The sequence below is a fragment of the Anopheles coluzzii genome, chromosome X (genome assembly GCF_943734685.1).
Source record: "Anopheles coluzzii chromosome X, AcolN3, whole genome shotgun sequence".
Taxonomy (NCBI): Eukaryota; Metazoa; Arthropoda; class Insecta; order Diptera; family Culicidae; genus Anopheles; species Anopheles coluzzii.
The window spans coordinates 11822154-11837303 of record NC_064669.1 but is presented as its reverse complement, the minus strand read 5'-3'; the positions used below and the strand labels follow the sequence as shown (position 1 = coordinate 11837303).

General features: G+C 51.5%; 2 protein-coding genes across 5 annotated transcripts; one reads left to right on the top strand and one right to left on the bottom strand.

The window, feature by feature from the left end:
- Window positions 1-1307: 1307 nt before the first annotated feature.
- Window positions 1308-2318, top strand: LOC120949700 (uncharacterized). Of its 4 annotated transcripts, none has more exons than XM_040367162.2 (3): window positions 1308-1415; window positions 1574-1803; window positions 1898-2318. In XM_040367162.2, the coding sequence occupies exons 2-3, from the start codon at window positions 1641-1643 to the stop codon at window positions 1963-1965; spliced, it is 231 nt and encodes a 76-aa protein (XP_040223096.1). In that variant the 5' UTR covers window positions 1308-1415; window positions 1574-1640; the 3' UTR covers window positions 1966-2318. The 4 variants fall into 4 exon arrangements, with proteins under 4 accessions (XP_040223096.1, XP_040223112.1, XP_040223121.1 ...); XM_040367178.2 differs by having other exon boundaries at window positions 1316-1415; window positions 1612-1803; XM_040367187.2 differs by having other exon boundaries at window positions 1384-1485; window positions 1612-1803.
- Window positions 2319-2585: 267 nt separating this feature from the next.
- Window positions 2586-11061, bottom strand: LOC120949699 (bromodomain adjacent to zinc finger domain protein 1A). Its single transcript, XM_040367146.2, has 5 exons — window positions 10238-11061; window positions 9767-10084; window positions 4942-9543; window positions 4653-4868; window positions 2586-3684 (listed from the first exon to the last, which is right to left on the bottom strand). The coding sequence occupies exons 1-4, from the start codon at window positions 10348-10350 to the stop codon at window positions 4706-4708; spliced, it is 5196 nt and encodes a 1731-aa protein (XP_040223080.2). The 5' UTR covers window positions 10351-11061; the 3' UTR covers window positions 2586-3684; window positions 4653-4705.
- Between the last annotated feature and the right edge of the window lie 4089 nt (window positions 11062-15150).

Below are 15150 nucleotides of genomic sequence, written 5' to 3'. Positions count from 1 at the left end.
CTCATTGGAAAAACATGAAGTTAATAAAAACTGACTAGGATTTACCGAAATACAATATTAAATTGGAACTGATACGGAACCCATACTGGTCCTGGAACTACTCATAAACCAATACCGGTCCTGAAACTGATATTGAATCCATAACGGTGCTGGAAATGACACTGAACCCATTCCAGGCTGGAACTACTCATGAATCCATATCAGTCCTGGAACTGAAAGTAAACCTATTAAGGACCTGGATGTGATAATGAACCAATACCGGTCCTCGAACCTATCATGAACCCATACCAGTGCTGGACTCTATCATGAACCCATACGCCCTGGAACAGCTACTGAACCCATACCGGTCCTGGAACCGATAATGAGCCTATACCAGTACTGGAACTGATACTGAACCCATACCGGACTTGGAACTGACACTGAACCTATACCAGTCCTGGAACTATTCATGAATCCATGTCAGTCCTGGAACTTAAAGTAAACCCATAAAGGACCTGAAACTGATGCTAAACCCATACCGGTCCTGGAACCGATCATGAGCCCGTACTGATCCAAATTTCATTTATTTTCAAATATTGTACCTGGATTCTTCTGGATTCTGATTCGGAGCTGTGTTTAAACCTGGTTCACGTATGTAACCGATACAATTTCAGTTCCAGTCGACGCACCATATCCGGTAGTAAATATGCAGCGTTGAAAATAGCGTTGGAAATTTAGTATAATTTGTACAGTTATATCTCCAGAAGTAAGCTTGCTGCGTGTAGCTTTAACGCATCTTATCTTTAAGGCCGCGGTACATTGTCCATACTCACTAATCTACTATCGATTTTTACTAGCGCATCCAGCGGCGACTGGTGGAAACTTTTTTTGGTCATCGAGGGAATGTTCGTGTCAGATCTCAAATTTAAGCAGTTTTTACACCGTTTTTGATGCAAAAATGGCTTAAATATTTGTACAACATCTTTATCTATCAATTTCAAACATTTAACTAAAAATAACATATTTTCTGAAGTGGCTCCAAATTGTTTGGCAAAATGCTTCGGTCAGCCGCCACAAGATGCGTTGGTGAAAATCTAAATTACACTAGCTAAATTACGGACAATGCACCTCGGCCTTTACATTTGTCATTGTAATTACATTGATTTTGGTTTTAGTTTTTGCCGCATAATCCGTTATGAAATCTCGTCTAGCGCCTGCACTGCCAGCAACCGTTTCTAACGGTTGCGCTAACGTCTTGTGTTAGCAGTTTGAATCGCGCGCGCGCGCTGTCATTGCGACGGGCCTGTCAGCGAACGTCGGGTGGCAGCTGTCAACCGCAGCCGCGGGGCTGTCACATTTCGGCACACGGAGCAAGAGCAAGAAGAAGCGCCCAGGCCCGTCCGTCACTCTTGCTGATTGAAAATTCGTTTTGAAAGGTAAGCATCGCGACAGGGCCGCCCTTACGAAAGCATTACATAACAATAACTCGCCTTTACGGATCGATCGGTACGGTCTCGCGGAGGTTTTCGCAGCCCTCGTCGGAACCGGACAGCCCACAAATCTAACCGCACCCCCTTTTGTTCGCCCTGGCCAGCTTGGCATCGGCGAACTCTTCTCTTATCCCCCCCCCAGAACGCACCAGCAGCATCAGCAGCAGCAAAATGTCGGACCCGGTGGCACGTCCCATGAAGTTCCCGTACACCTTCTCGGCGAAGTTGGCCCAGTTCCCGATCCAGCACTACTTCAAGAACCAGTGGATCTGGCGCTACTACTTCATCGCGTTCGGCGTGTCCATTCCGCTGTTCTACAAAATCCACAAGCTGGGTAGGTATCGGTGTTTGCGCGGTGTGCAAGGGGGTGAGCGCACAGGGTTTTAACGTTTCCCCCAATTTTCTGTCCGGTCGGTCTCTGCTTCCAGCTAACTCGCCGGCGAACCAAGCGAAATGGGCCGAATCGAAGAGGAAGGAGCACGAGGAGCACCACTAAACCCAGCGTTTCGCATCCAACATTCAGCCTTCTAACAACTTAAGGTCAAAAGTGTGCATGTGTGTGTGGGTGTGCGTGTGCGTGTGCACCCACACACACACAGCTAGTGCGAGAGGTCCTTTCTGCAATCAAAAGTTTGTTGCGCGCGTGTCGACGGTTACACCCGTGCGGGACCCATCTGCTCGGCGATAAAACCCACCCCGCATGTCCACATGGTGTGCCCACACTCACTGTATGCCTGCATGTGTGGGTGCGCATTTCGGTGGGGAGGTGTGGGGGTTCATTGCCGACCCGTTCCGCGTTGACACACACGTGTCCCAGATTGGACAGTAAATAAATACTTGCTAAACCTATTCGCCGTTCGTCTCTCTGAATGTTCTGGATCTGAGTGCGAACACTACCGGAAAACGGTCTCGCGTGTCTTCTGCAACCTTCCGGGCAACCTAACCAGACGGGGTGTTATGGTTCGTTTCCTGCCATTTGCCGGCAAAGAGCTTTGAGCATCATTTGCACTGTGGAGATTCACCTCATTTGCTCCACGAAGCGGACTGGGGAAGCTTCCCGTGCCAGAGGATCATTCCCAATGGTTCTTTCCTTCGCACACACATGACACATGGTAGCCCGGTTTGCTGGAGCTCATCTTATTCCTATTATTTATTGTGTAAAACTTAAGCATCTAAAAGCAATCTTTCATTTTCCTCTATACCTATTACACTTTCTTCAAAGTTGCTTGCGTCCTCGCTTCTGCTTCCTGCGCATCGTGATACGATCCAAAAGAAAGAAAAAAAAAAACTCATTGATAGGAGAGCAAAAATCTACTCCCCCTTTCCCGGTGTTTTTTTCTCCATAGAATTGCCTCACAAGAAATAAGGTTCTGTTTTGTATGTTTTCTTAAAAGCAAAATGTCTGTACAATTGCTACGATGATCATCGCTACCTTATCGCTTATAAAGTGTATCTGTGTGTGTGTGTGTGTCCTAAACACCTTCCTTATCCGTTAGTGTGCAAAGTGTGAATCCCTTTAATGGGCCTTAATCAACTAATCGATTCTGGTTTGGTGCATGTAATGGAGTAAACACAAATTTGTTGAATGCAATGTGTAAATGAAAGACGAAAGAAAATGAAGCTAAATGTGCGCCTGTCCCCCTCCTACCGCCTGTGAAGCTGCCTGGCCTGGGCACAGCACAAAACCAAGCTCAGTAGTATACCTTTAGGAACATACGCATTAGAAAATACAAAAAAAACAAGAGTTTTAACAAGATTCATAATACACCCAACCCACGCGCGCCACTGGTTTTCGTTACACAATCAGAATCCACGAGAGAAAAGCACACAAGGTGTGTTTATGTAGGGGGGGGAGGGGCGATTTGGTTGACTTTTTTTGTTCGTGCTGCACACGACTTTGTTCGACATACCCCCGCTCTTTCTCCTCCTCTTAACCTTGGCCTTAAAAATGTGAGAGTTCAGGTGGAGACCCCGCTGCTGCTTGGAATTGGTCCTTACGGTCTAAATAAGTAAATAGGTTCCCTTATCCTAGGATTGTTGATTTTAAGCTAGCTTTAAACCTACTGCAATACACATTGTGTCCCTTCTCTTTTTTGCATTAGCTGTGGTGGTGCTGGTGCTGCTGGAACAAAGCTAAAATGATGGTTAGCCGATGAACTCTGTACACGATGTACCTAGCAGAAGATGGAAAGTCAAAGCCATCCGTAGACGCTTCCTAAAAAACAAGCCAGAAAATACATTTTAATCTACTGCACACACACAGACAAAACCCATGAGGAAGGACATAATGAACCTAGTTAGTGTTGCGTTTCATGCATCTTTCGTTGAGATTCATTCATATGAATGACTTTTGAAAGATTGATGACTCTTCAATGATTCATTCGAACGATTGATGTATCTTCAAGTATTCATGAATCTCGAAAGATTGATAAATCTCCAAAGATTCATGAACCTCGAAAGATCGATGATTCTCGATAGATTGATGAATTTTCTAAGGATTCTCTAAGGATCTCGAAATATTGAGTAATCTCAATCCCAGGATTCATGAATTTCGAAAGTATGAAGAATGTCCAAGGATTCATGAATCACGAAAGATTGATGAATCTCCAAGGATTCTCGAAAGAATAATGAATCTCTAAGGATTCATGAATCTCGCAAGATGAGTATTCTCAATCCAAGGATTCATGAATCTCGCAAGATTGAGTAACCTCAACTCAAGGATTCGTGAATCTCAAAAAATTGAAGAATCTCCAATGATTCATGAATCTCGAACGATTGAAGAATCTCCAAGGATTCACGAATCTCGCAAGATTGAGTATTCTCAATCCAAGGATTCATGAATCTCGAAGGATTCATTAATATCGAAAAGTGATGAATCTCGAATGATTGATGCATCTCGAAAAATTGAAGAATCTCCAAGGATTTATTAATTTCGAAAGATTGATGAATTTCCAAGGATCTATGAATCTCTAAAGATAAATGATTCTTCAAAGATTCATGCATCTCCAAGGATTCATGGAGTCTTTCGAAATTCATGAATCTTTAGAGATTCATAATTATTTAAGATTCATGAATCTTTGCCACCGAGATACAGATTAATTGTATCAATTCAAAGATTCATTCAAATTCACGAATCTGAATCAGATTTACCCAACACAGCCTAGTAGTTACAAGTTATCTTACCGTCCGTGCGGTTGCTGAGGCCACTGGATGCTCTCGTGCCACACGGCACGCTACTACTTGCGATGTGTGCCGTCGTCGCCGTCGCCGACGCCATTGACGGTTTTGGACGGTGGGCCGTTCTGCTGGACACCCGGCTTCTGCATATCACTGGGCTGGAAGGGTAGATTCAGCTCCTTGCACCGTTTCACCACGTACCGCTCCAGGTCACGGCCGATGCTGCAACAGGACGAGAGGAAAGCAAAACGTATACAGGTTGTAATGAAGCGTACAACAACAAACAAGACCTTACCGGTAGACGTCCGTCTCGTCGGTGTTGTAGAGATCACAGTTGCGAAACACCAGCTGCACGTCGCTCAGCATCTGCTCGTTGATCTTGTAGTCGCCCATGTTCAGCTTCGACTTGATGCGCGCAAAGTCCATCGGGCTCTTGATGACGGCGTAGTAGTCCGGCACCTCCTTCGCCGAGACCGGCCGGTTGAACGGCCACGAGTTCGGGTGCTTCAGAATGTCGTCGATCAGCGTGTAGAGCGCGACCGAGTTGAGCGGCAGGTCGTCGCCGGTGCGGCGCGACCGCCGGGCCGCCGCCCCGATGCGCAACCGGGCCACCGTGCCTTCCTCGTCGCCGTCCTCCTCGTCGTCCAGCTCCTCGTCGTCGTAGTCGTTGTACGGCGAGCTGCGTCGTTGGCCCTTGGTCGAGCGGGCGCTCGTGCGGGTCGGCGCTTTGCGCGACCCGCCGCCACCGAGCGGCTCCTCGTCGCTATCGATCGTGCCCGGCCCGGACACTTTGGCCCGACCGTTGGTCGCCCGCCGGGCCCGCTTGCTCGCGGGCGGCGACACGTCCTGCGCATCCCCCGCCCGCTTGTGCTTCTTGCTGGCGGACCGCCGCTGGGCATTGTTGCGCTTCCGATCGGCGCCACCGTTCGAGAGCGAGGCTGCGGCCCGGGGGCGTTTCCGACGCTCCTCCCGCTCATCGTACGATTCGTCGTCCTCGTCCGCTATCGTCTCATCCTCGTCCTCCTCCTCCTCCCCGTCGTCGTCGTCGCCATCCTTCTCCTCGTCGTCCTCGCCGTCGTCCCCGTACCGGTAGGCGCCGTTCGTCGCGGCAGTACTGCGGCTGGTGCGCCCCGTCGACGTCACCACGATCGTTGGTTTCGCTTTCGCTTTCGGTTTACTGCGCTTCGCCACCTTCGCTACCTTCACCATCAGCTTCGAGCGCTTCGCCCGATAATCCGCATCACTTCCGTCGTCGTCGTTCTCCTCCGCCCCGCCCTCGGGGCCACTTCCCTGCGAGCCTGCCGACTCGTCCGCCTCATTCCGCTGCTCCACACCGTCTCCATCCTCCTCTTCGGCCTGCTCCTCCACCTCCTCCTCCTCCGCATCCTCCTCCATCTCGTCCCTTCTGTGCCCTCTTCCGTTTTGTTCCTCCTCATCCTCCTCCTGCTCCTCCTCCTCCTCCTCCTCGTCCTCCTCCTCGTCGTCCTTCCACCTGAACATCTTCTTCTTCTTCTTCCTGTTCGCGCTCGGCTTCTCCTTGAAGTTTTCGGGCCGGCACCGTTTGCAGTACCAGTCGCCGGCCGGCACCTCCTTCAGCTTCGGCTTCAGGCAGTAGGTGTGGCAGGCCCGGTTACACTCGTCGCACAGCAGCGTCAGCCCCGGGTCACCCTTCCGCCGGCAGATCATGCAGCAGATGCGCTCGGCCGACCGCGACCAGTGGATCGCATCGTACAGCACGTTGTAGTGCAGGAAGAGCTGTGCGTAGCAGGTCGACTGCATCAGCGACACCTCCCACCGGACCAGATTCTTCAGCCCCTCGTGCTGCTTCTGCTGCATCACCGCCCGGTCCTTGTGGTCCTTCTTCGGGCCGAACGGGTGGCGCAGGAACTTCGGATCGATGCACTGCGCCACCTGCAGCAGGGCCCGGCCGAGCGACTGCACCCTCTGGCGCAGCGTTTCCGACTCGTGCAGCGGGTACGACACCTCTTCGCCCTCTAGCGTCTCGTCTAGTAGGGAGACTGTCGTGTCGGGCAGCCCCTGGCCCGGGTGGGACGCTTCCGACATCAGCCGCTCGAGACTGTCCCGCTCCGAATCGAGATCGCCGCCGCCGGGTAGTTTCGCCACCACCGGTTTCTGGTCCTGCTCGCTGTCCACCCGGTCGCCGTTCGGCTCACCATTCTCCTGCTTCACCTGCTTCTGTTCGCCGTCCTGCTGCTCCCTGGCGTTGTCGCCCTCCTCCGCCTTGGGCGCGAGCCGCTTCGGGCCCCACACGAGCGGCCTGTCCGTCTGCGCATCGTACCCGTGCGCCTCGAGCGCCTCGCGCCACTTGTCCCGGTCGCGCACCCGCATCACGCCCAGATAGCCGACCGTTATCTTCGCCTCCAGCTCGAGCAGGTTCTCGAGAAAGACCGCCTCCAGTATCTCGTTCGGCTCCGTGCCCGGCTCGTGGCTGAAGTTGGGCGCATCGTACCGCTTCTGGTTGCGGGAGGCAATGTCCGCGAGGGCGCCCGCCCGATCCGCCTCGCCCACCGACAGCTTGTCGAGCGGGCACTTCGCGATGTGCGTCACGATCAGGTCCCGCTCGCACTCGAGCGTCTCGCGCAGCTGCTTCTCCCGGGCGCCCCGCGCGTTTAGGCTGCGGATCAGCGCGTCCAGCTCGTCGGCGGTGGCGTAGTAGCCCCAGCCGACCGTCCCGGGATGCTGCTCCGTGTGCACGGGACAGTCGTCCGGTTGGGCGGTGCACATCAGCAGCTCCTGGTTGGACGCCGGGCGCACCGGTGCTGGGAGATTCGTGGCCGCACCGCCGTTCACGCCGTCGGCAGCGGGCTCGGCCGAGTTGGCGCGCGACTTGCCCTGCTGCTGCTGCTGCTCGGCGCTCTCCAGCTTGGCGCTGCCGAGTGTCAGCAGCTGCTCGTACACTTCTTCTACAGGTGCCGGGCGAGTAGAGGAGGACGACACTGCGTTTGCGTCCGCGATCGCTTTCGCGTCGAGCAGGGCGACCACACCGTCCGTCCCGGCACACCGCATGATCGCGCGCGTAATGTACTTCTTGCGCTGGTCGGGCGCGCACGCGGCCAGCCCGGGAATGTGGGGCGTCGGGCGGTCCAGGCACCGGCCCGCGTACGTCCGATCGTGCTCGACGAACAGGCCGGGCAGCGACTCGAACAGCCAGTAGTTGCGGTAGCACCGGTCCGTGCCGAGATAGATCTGGTAGTCGAAGAAGTCCTCCTTCAGCCGCTCCGACTCGGCCTGCAGCACCTTCAGCTGGCGCTGCGCGTCCGCCTCGATCCGGGCACACTGCTCGTCGAGTCGGTCGGTCAGCTTACGCCGGTACTCCTCCCGGGCCGCCAGTTCGCCCTCGAAGCCGGCCAGCTCGCGCTTCATGTCGTCGCGGGCCGCGTTTTTGAGCGAGCCCGCCTTCACAGTGAGCCGCCGCTGGGCCCACCGGTTCGCTTGGTAGCTGGTCCGGGCGGTGCGCGCCTTCTCTACCCGCTCCTCCACCAGATCGCGCACCCCGCTGTACGTCAGCAGCTGGTGGATTAGGCAGCACAGGATCTGGATGATGTCACCGACCGGCAGCTGGTAAACGGAGTACCAGTTGAGCGCGCGCAGGATGTGCGGATAGTCGCGCACCAGCCGCAGCCCCGGATCGTCCCCGCTGCCGTACCCGCCCCGGTTCTGGTAGCGGTGGCGGGCGGCTCGCTCCTCCACCAGCGCGCCCGACGCGAGAAAGTGCAGCCGGAGCAGCTCCGACACCGTCATCGAATCGATCGGCATCTCGCTCAGCTTGGTCGAGTAGTGCTTCTCGCACCAGAGGGCCGCGTCGCGGGCCCGCACCTGCTCCGGCACGGTTTGCCGCTTCTGGGCCAGCCCCTCGATCCGCTCGTACCGCACGCTCTCCTCATTCTCCTCCTCCAGCTGCTGGGTGAAGATCGCGCTCAGCAGCACCTGGAAGATGTCGCTGAGCGGCCCGTTCACCTCGCGCAGTATCAGCGCCCGCTCGAGCAGATGGATCGTCAGCCCGCCCGGGAACTTGCTGCGGATCGCGAGCAGGTCCGCGAACGAGTTCAGATACTCCAGTATGAAGACGAAGCTGCTGAAGTGGCGGGCCGCGATCAGGGGCCGAACAGGGCGCACCGGCGGCAGCGGCCGCTGGTCCGGCAGCTCCTGGTCCTCCAGCACCGCGTTGTAGCGCTTGAGCGCGAGCACCACCTGCTGCGCCAGCAGCGCCTTCTCCTCCTCTGCCCGCCTCTTCGCCAGCGCTTCCTGCTCCACCCGCAGCCGCAGCTGGGCCGCCTCTTCCTCCTGCTTTTTCGCCTTCGCCTCGAGGGCCTGCGTCTCGCCCGGCAGCTTCTCCACGTACTTGGCGATGCTTTGCTGCTTGCCGCCGCCGCCACCCGCGGTCGATCCCGCCGCCGCCTTTGGCAGCTCCTTGCCCTTGCGCTCCTTGCCCTTGTCGGCGGGCGGTTGAGTTTTCGCTTTTTTCGGCTTGCCGGTCCCGTCCGCCCCGTCGGCCGCCAGCTGTTTTGTCTGCTTCTTCTGTTTGGCCGGCTGTTTGGTGCTGACCGTCGATGCAGCAGCACCACCGCCACCCGCTTCACCGCGCTCCGCGTTCTGCTTCAGCCGCTTGGACTGCTGGAAGCTGGGCGTCTGGCCGTGGAAGACCAGCCCGTCGGTCCAGCCCTCGCCGGTCACGAACCGGGCCAGCGAGTCCGCCTTGATGCGCAGCTGGCCGCCCGGGCCGGCCTCCACGTGTTGCTTGAGAAAGAGTTTGCACTTTTCGCGCGTCAGCGCGCTGCGGTCGCGCTTTACGTTGCCGGGCAGTACGGTCCACACCTTCGACGTCATGTCGTCCTCCGCCCGCACCTGGTACGTCAGTGCGTTGGGCGTTAGGGTGCTAAAAAAAAAAAGAGAGGGGGGGGGCGGTGCAAAGGTTGGGTTTAGTCAATTTGCGCCATTTCCGTTTCAAAAAAAGCACGGACGCAAGTGAAGACATTTCGCGAAACAGATTTAAAAAAACTTTTTTGTTTGTTTTTAATTTACAAAACGACCTACGCAGGTCAACGTCCGGAATTGGGAATCGAACCTTGCGCCTCTTGCCAGTCACCTAGACAGCTTACCTATCGACCAGCACGTTCGTGATGGTGGCACGCCGAAACGCCTTCCGCACCGGGTCCATCGCGTCCACCGACTCGCCCTTGAACAGATGGTCCTTCACGAACCCGTACACGTCCTCGTGCATTTCGTTGATCGACGTGCGCTGGGTGTGGGAGGCGACGAGCAGGAACGGGCCCTTGACCGCGGCGGGAAACGTTTTCAGCAGCTTCCGGGCGTCCTTCTCCGAGTCGAGCGCCTCCAGGTAGGTGAGATTGGGCCGCCCGGTCATCGCACAGGTCCACACCATGGACGAGATGAGCATGATGCGGTGGAAGTAGTCCCTGCAACAAAAAACACGGCCAAACCACGGGAAAGAGAAGCGCGTTGCAGATAGAAGAGCTTTTCCTTGTTGTACTGGTGCGTTTTGTGTGTGTGTGTTTGTGTTGGTGTGTGCACACACACATATCCTGCCCAGCGTTACGGCGCATACTTACTCGTAGTTGCTGAATATCTCCCCGGTCGGTTGGCAGTAGAGCACCTCGTCGCCATCGCGGAGCCGCTCCCCGGTCGACGTTTTCTGGAGCACTTGCCGCCTGAGCAGGGGCATGGTTGAGTTGAGTCGGTGACTGTCGGTGACTGGTTGAATTGATTGGTGGTGTCGCCTTGCGGGTTGCACCTCACTTTCGGTCCTCTCCAAACGCGCACACAAACGCACACACACGCTAGCAAACAGACACACGCGCGCACACACCGCACCGCGTCGTATGTTTGCAATGCTTCACTGCGCGGCACTGCCTGCCCTCACAGTCCTACGCTTCCGGTCCGGCACTCGCTGGCTCACTGTTCCGCTCCAACCCCGTCCAACCACTGCCGACGCACAGCACATGAGGTGACGCCGGCGGATACCACATCTGAGTCTGTGCGTGTGTGTGGGACAATGTTGGGGCTGGCTGGTTCGCGGACTTGCTTTGCACGGACTTCCTCTTTCCTCTGGCCGCTGCTTTTTGCTACACGGCTAATGCTTCCCCTCCAGGGAGCATGTAAAAGAAATAGCAAAAAAAGAAACGCTTCGCGAAGTATGTGCGATGGCGTCGCAAGTACAGCAACGCACCGCACCTCACCGCCACTGGTATATTTCACAAACGGTGTACACCCGTGCAATGAAAGGAACAGCAGCGCCCGAGAGCGCGAATTGGCCCAAGCTTGTGCTGCTGCTGTTTGCTGTATCTGACACAACGCTCTCGGCCTCTCCTGGGCCCGCCCTTTGACAGGAGCGCGCGGACCTTTCTCAGATCCCACCAGGCATGTCAAAACGGGCGGTGCAGAAAATTGCAAAACGCCATTAGGCGAAAGGCCATGAGAGTGACAAAATGCTGAAAAAAATTTCAAAACAGCTCACGTTTTTGTCACTTTTTTGAGCTTTTGTCAAAATTTTGTAACCTGGAGCAGCCAGGAAATAAAGTTGACAAAGTTGACAAGATTTGACGTTCGCAAAAAAGCGCAAACAAACTGCTATTTGGTGCAGTTGTGACTAGTGTTGGGTAAAGTGCTACTGTGCGCACTGTGCGCACAGCACATCATACTGTGCGCACAGCACAGCACAGTGCTTGAAGTGCGCATCGTGCTAGCACAGTGCGGAAGTGCTAGCACAGTGCTAGCACAGTGCGGAAGTGCTAGCACAGTGCTAGCACAGTGCGAAAGTGCTAGCACAGTGCTAGCACTTTTCGCACAATGCGCACACTTTGCACAGTGCGCTCTATGAGCACACTTTTCGCACAGTGCGCTCTCTTCACACAGTACGCTCTCTGAACACACTGCCATGCAACACACACTGCATGCAAACTTACTGAGAGAACGCACCGTGCTAAGAGAACGCACTGTGCTGAGAGAGCACACTGTGCGAATAGTGCGCACTGTGCGAAGTGTGCGCATTGTGCGAAAAGTGCTAGCACTGTGCTAGCACTTCCTCACTGTGCTCAGAGAGCGCACTGTGCGAAAGTGCTAGCACTGTGCTAGCACAACCGCACTGTGCTCAGAGAGCGCACTGTGCGAAAGTGCTAGCACTGTGCTAGCACTGTGCGGAAGTGCGCACTGTGCGCACAGTGCGCACTGTGCGCACAGTGCGCACTGTGCGCACAGTGCGCACAGCACACTTAGGGCAAAGTGCGTGTGCGCACAGCACACTGAATTGTGCTACTTTACCCAACACTAGTTGTGACCCATTGCTATGATCATAATGCTAAAATGCATGATTCTAATTTATTTATGTACCTATTTCGTGCTTCTTTAACAAAATATCGATGATATTCAGATGTTGGAGCTTTTTATCGTTCTTGTGTATATTTTTGGTGCGGCCACGAGAAAAGCTCTTTTTTGCAGTTGACAAGCAATTTTGATACGGACGTCACACGATGCGTAAACTTTGGCGTAAACTGGATTTCAGCCATACAACCCTGAAATCTTTTGACAGGAAGTTTACGCTCTCCCATACAAATCAAGCGTAATACGGACGTCACACGAAGCGTAAACTCAAAAAGTTTACGCTTGATTTGTATGGGAGAGCGTAAACTTCCTGTCAAAAGATTTCAGGGTTGTATGGCTGAAATTCAGTTTACGCCAAAGTTTACGCTTCGTGTGACGTCCGTATAAACTTTTTGAGTTTACGCCTCGTGTGACGTCCGTATGACAAAGTTGAAAAAAATTTCAACATTTTGTCACCTCCATGGCCACGCGCTAATTGAATTCCGGGAAAATATGTCAGCGCTGCCATGTTCATGCAGAGTGACCAGAAATACCAATTTATCTGCACAGTCATTATCCGATATACGCTATCGTACGGGACCGAGTTTACACTACTGGTTCCAGGGTTGAAAAATATCATAACAGAGTTTAGCATATAAGTTTTTTGTTGTAAAACAGGTATCTTTTGCACAAATTTAATGCAATATGCTTTAAGAAGATTAAGGAAATTCAAAAAGAGCATAACATATTTCAAAGAATTAAAATATTTGCAAAAATCACATGAAGCTGTCAAATTTAGAGGAATCGCGTACTGCGAATTCGCATATATCGACCCTACCCGCAAATTTCCGTTAAATGCCTTCTAATCGCCTTGTATTCACCGGCGAATTGAAGGCGATCAGCAGTGCATTTAGCAGTAATTAAATGCCTTTGAAATATGTCAATGAAAAATTTCGCTTTTAATTTGAAATTTGAAATTGCAACTGTCAAAAGAAAACCTTACAAGCGTCTTCAGCACTGCACTGTTGTAGTGTTCCCAGATATGAACGTGAGATTCGATAGCACGATTTACGTGTTATGTTCTCTTGCGTTAAGCTCTGAGCTATTTCACTTTATTAAAGATGGTCTACATTATTCGGTTGTTAAAGACCAACTCATTGAAAGGTGTTAATATATCAAACTCATTTCGATAACTCTAATAAAAGGAAAAATGAGATACATATTTCTCCCATCCTGATAATGAACGGTGAACATAGTGTAATTATTATGTTTTTTAAAAAGGTATTATTTTAATTTCGCTTCACATAAATTTTGTTTAAAGTAATTATAGTAAGAAAAAATTAATTTAAAAAGAAATAAACGCAGAAAAAAGATCATAAAAATCAGGATTTGAACACACGCTTTCTCGGTTCGAAACCAAAAGCGTTGTCACTGCTCTATTTGGCAGCTACATTAGTACAGGTGCAAATTCAGTATATAAACAAGCTAAGATGGCGGCAAGCTATCTGTTCGCCTTGAATCAAAAAGTTGAAAGATTTCGAAGAGAACCCGTTACAGCCGTGAAAGTTTCGGTTGAAATCTTTATTCGCCTTCTAAGGCGACTAAGGCCTTAAATGCCTTCTGAATGCCTTCAAAGCCGTTTAATGCTGGTAGGGGAGTATCACGTACTGCGGACGATTGCTGTATTCCTATTATTTTTTTCATATGCCTGCCGATTGACAGATGATAACCCTGAAACTGCAGATTTTTCATTTGTTAAACCGAAAATCATAGGTTTTCTCATAATACTAACCAAAAAGTAATAAAAACATTTCCCAAATGTTTTAATGCAGTAAACTCCATATGAAATATGAAAATCACTAGAGACCAGAACTAAAAGTTCAACACTGACAACTAAGGCCCGTGTGTGTGTTTCATGAGATGCGATGAAATTGGCTGGTGCTAGTAATACAAATTGAAACGCCTACCGAAAACTTTCGATAAAATTTTGACGCTTCTACCGAAAACCGCCAAAAAATGGCCACACTGTGTTCATGTTTCATGGAGAAGCTCTGCAAAAACGGTCTTTTCATTGAGCTAAGAGTTTGACAAGCCTGTTCGAGTCAAATGTCAACGGTGTTTCTAATACGGACGTCACACGATGCGTTAACTTTGGCGTAAACTGGATTTCAGCCATACAACCCTGAAATCTTTTGACCGGAAGTTTACGCTCTTCCATACAAATCAAGCGTAAACTTTTTGAGTTTAAAATAAGAAAATAAGAAATATTTTTTACACGAACCCAAGGTGTTATAAATGACAAGGTTAAGTTGTTCAGAGCAAAAAGACATTTATCGACTTGACATATTTCTTCCGGGGGCTCCGGTCAAGGTGGAATGTATAATGAGGTGTAGTTATCCCAAGTGCCACAAATCCACTAAACGACTACTAAACGGCTTCTAAACGACTCAAGTTCTCTACCTAAACGGAATATAGAAAGACTTCGTTTAGCAGACGGCAAACGACTTATGCATTCTAAAAATAGCAAAAAAGCTGGTGGCGCTCTCTGTTGGTGGGATACCCCAACCAGTTGAGCTTCATCGCTTGGAGAAGAGCTTTCTCATTTCCTCTGTACTGTTGTATGGTTTCGCATTGAAGTTATGCATCGCTAGAACTAGAACGGCGATACGATTGTTTAAATACTACCCAAGCGCCACAGATTAAGCTTAAACGACTGGAAAATTGAATATCCATAGAAAAAAATGAAAGCTCCACAGCTTCATTGGCTTGATCAATAGATGGCGTATTACAACTCATCATTATATTGCCATCCTTTTCTTACAATGTGTTTCGACAAGTTTCATCTTATCATGACCTATATAACCTTCTAACTTTCTGAGCAAAAATCTATATGAATGGTCGTGTGGTCAGATACGTGGGTATCAACACCAGCGACTATTACTCAAATCTCACTTGCTTCAGTGCTGGTGGTTTCCGTTGGAGTTTAGCATTTAAACAATCGTATCGCCGTTCTAGTTCTAGCGATGCATAACTTCAATACGAAACCATACAACAGTACAGAGGAAATGAGAAAGCTCTCCTTCAAGCGATGAAGCTCAACTGGTTGGGGTATCCCACCAACAGATAGTGCCACCAGCTTTTTTGCTATTTTTAGAATGCATGAGTC

Excerpts from the sequence above, each read along its gene's own strand:
- LOC120949699 (XM_040367146.2), bottom strand. The coding sequence starts at position 10,350 with ATGCCCCTGCTCAGGCGGCAAGTGCTCCAGAAAACGTCGACCGGGGAG. Across the intron at positions 9,544-9,766 it reads ACGAACGTGCTGGTCGATAG|CACCCTAACGCCCAACGCAC; the intron begins GTAAGCTGTCTA and ends TTTTTTTTTTAG. Across the intron at positions 4,869-4,941 it reads GACGAGACGGACGTCTACCG|CATCGGCCGTGACCTGGAGC; the intron begins GTAAGGTCTTGT and ends GTCCTGTTGCAG.
- LOC120949700 (XM_040367162.2), top strand. The coding sequence starts at position 1,641 with ATGTCGGACCCGGTGGCACGTCCCATGAAGTTCCCGTACACCTTCTCG. Across the intron at positions 1,804-1,897 it reads CTACAAAATCCACAAGCTGG|CTAACTCGCCGGCGAACCAA; the intron begins GTAGGTATCGGT and ends CTCTGCTTCCAG.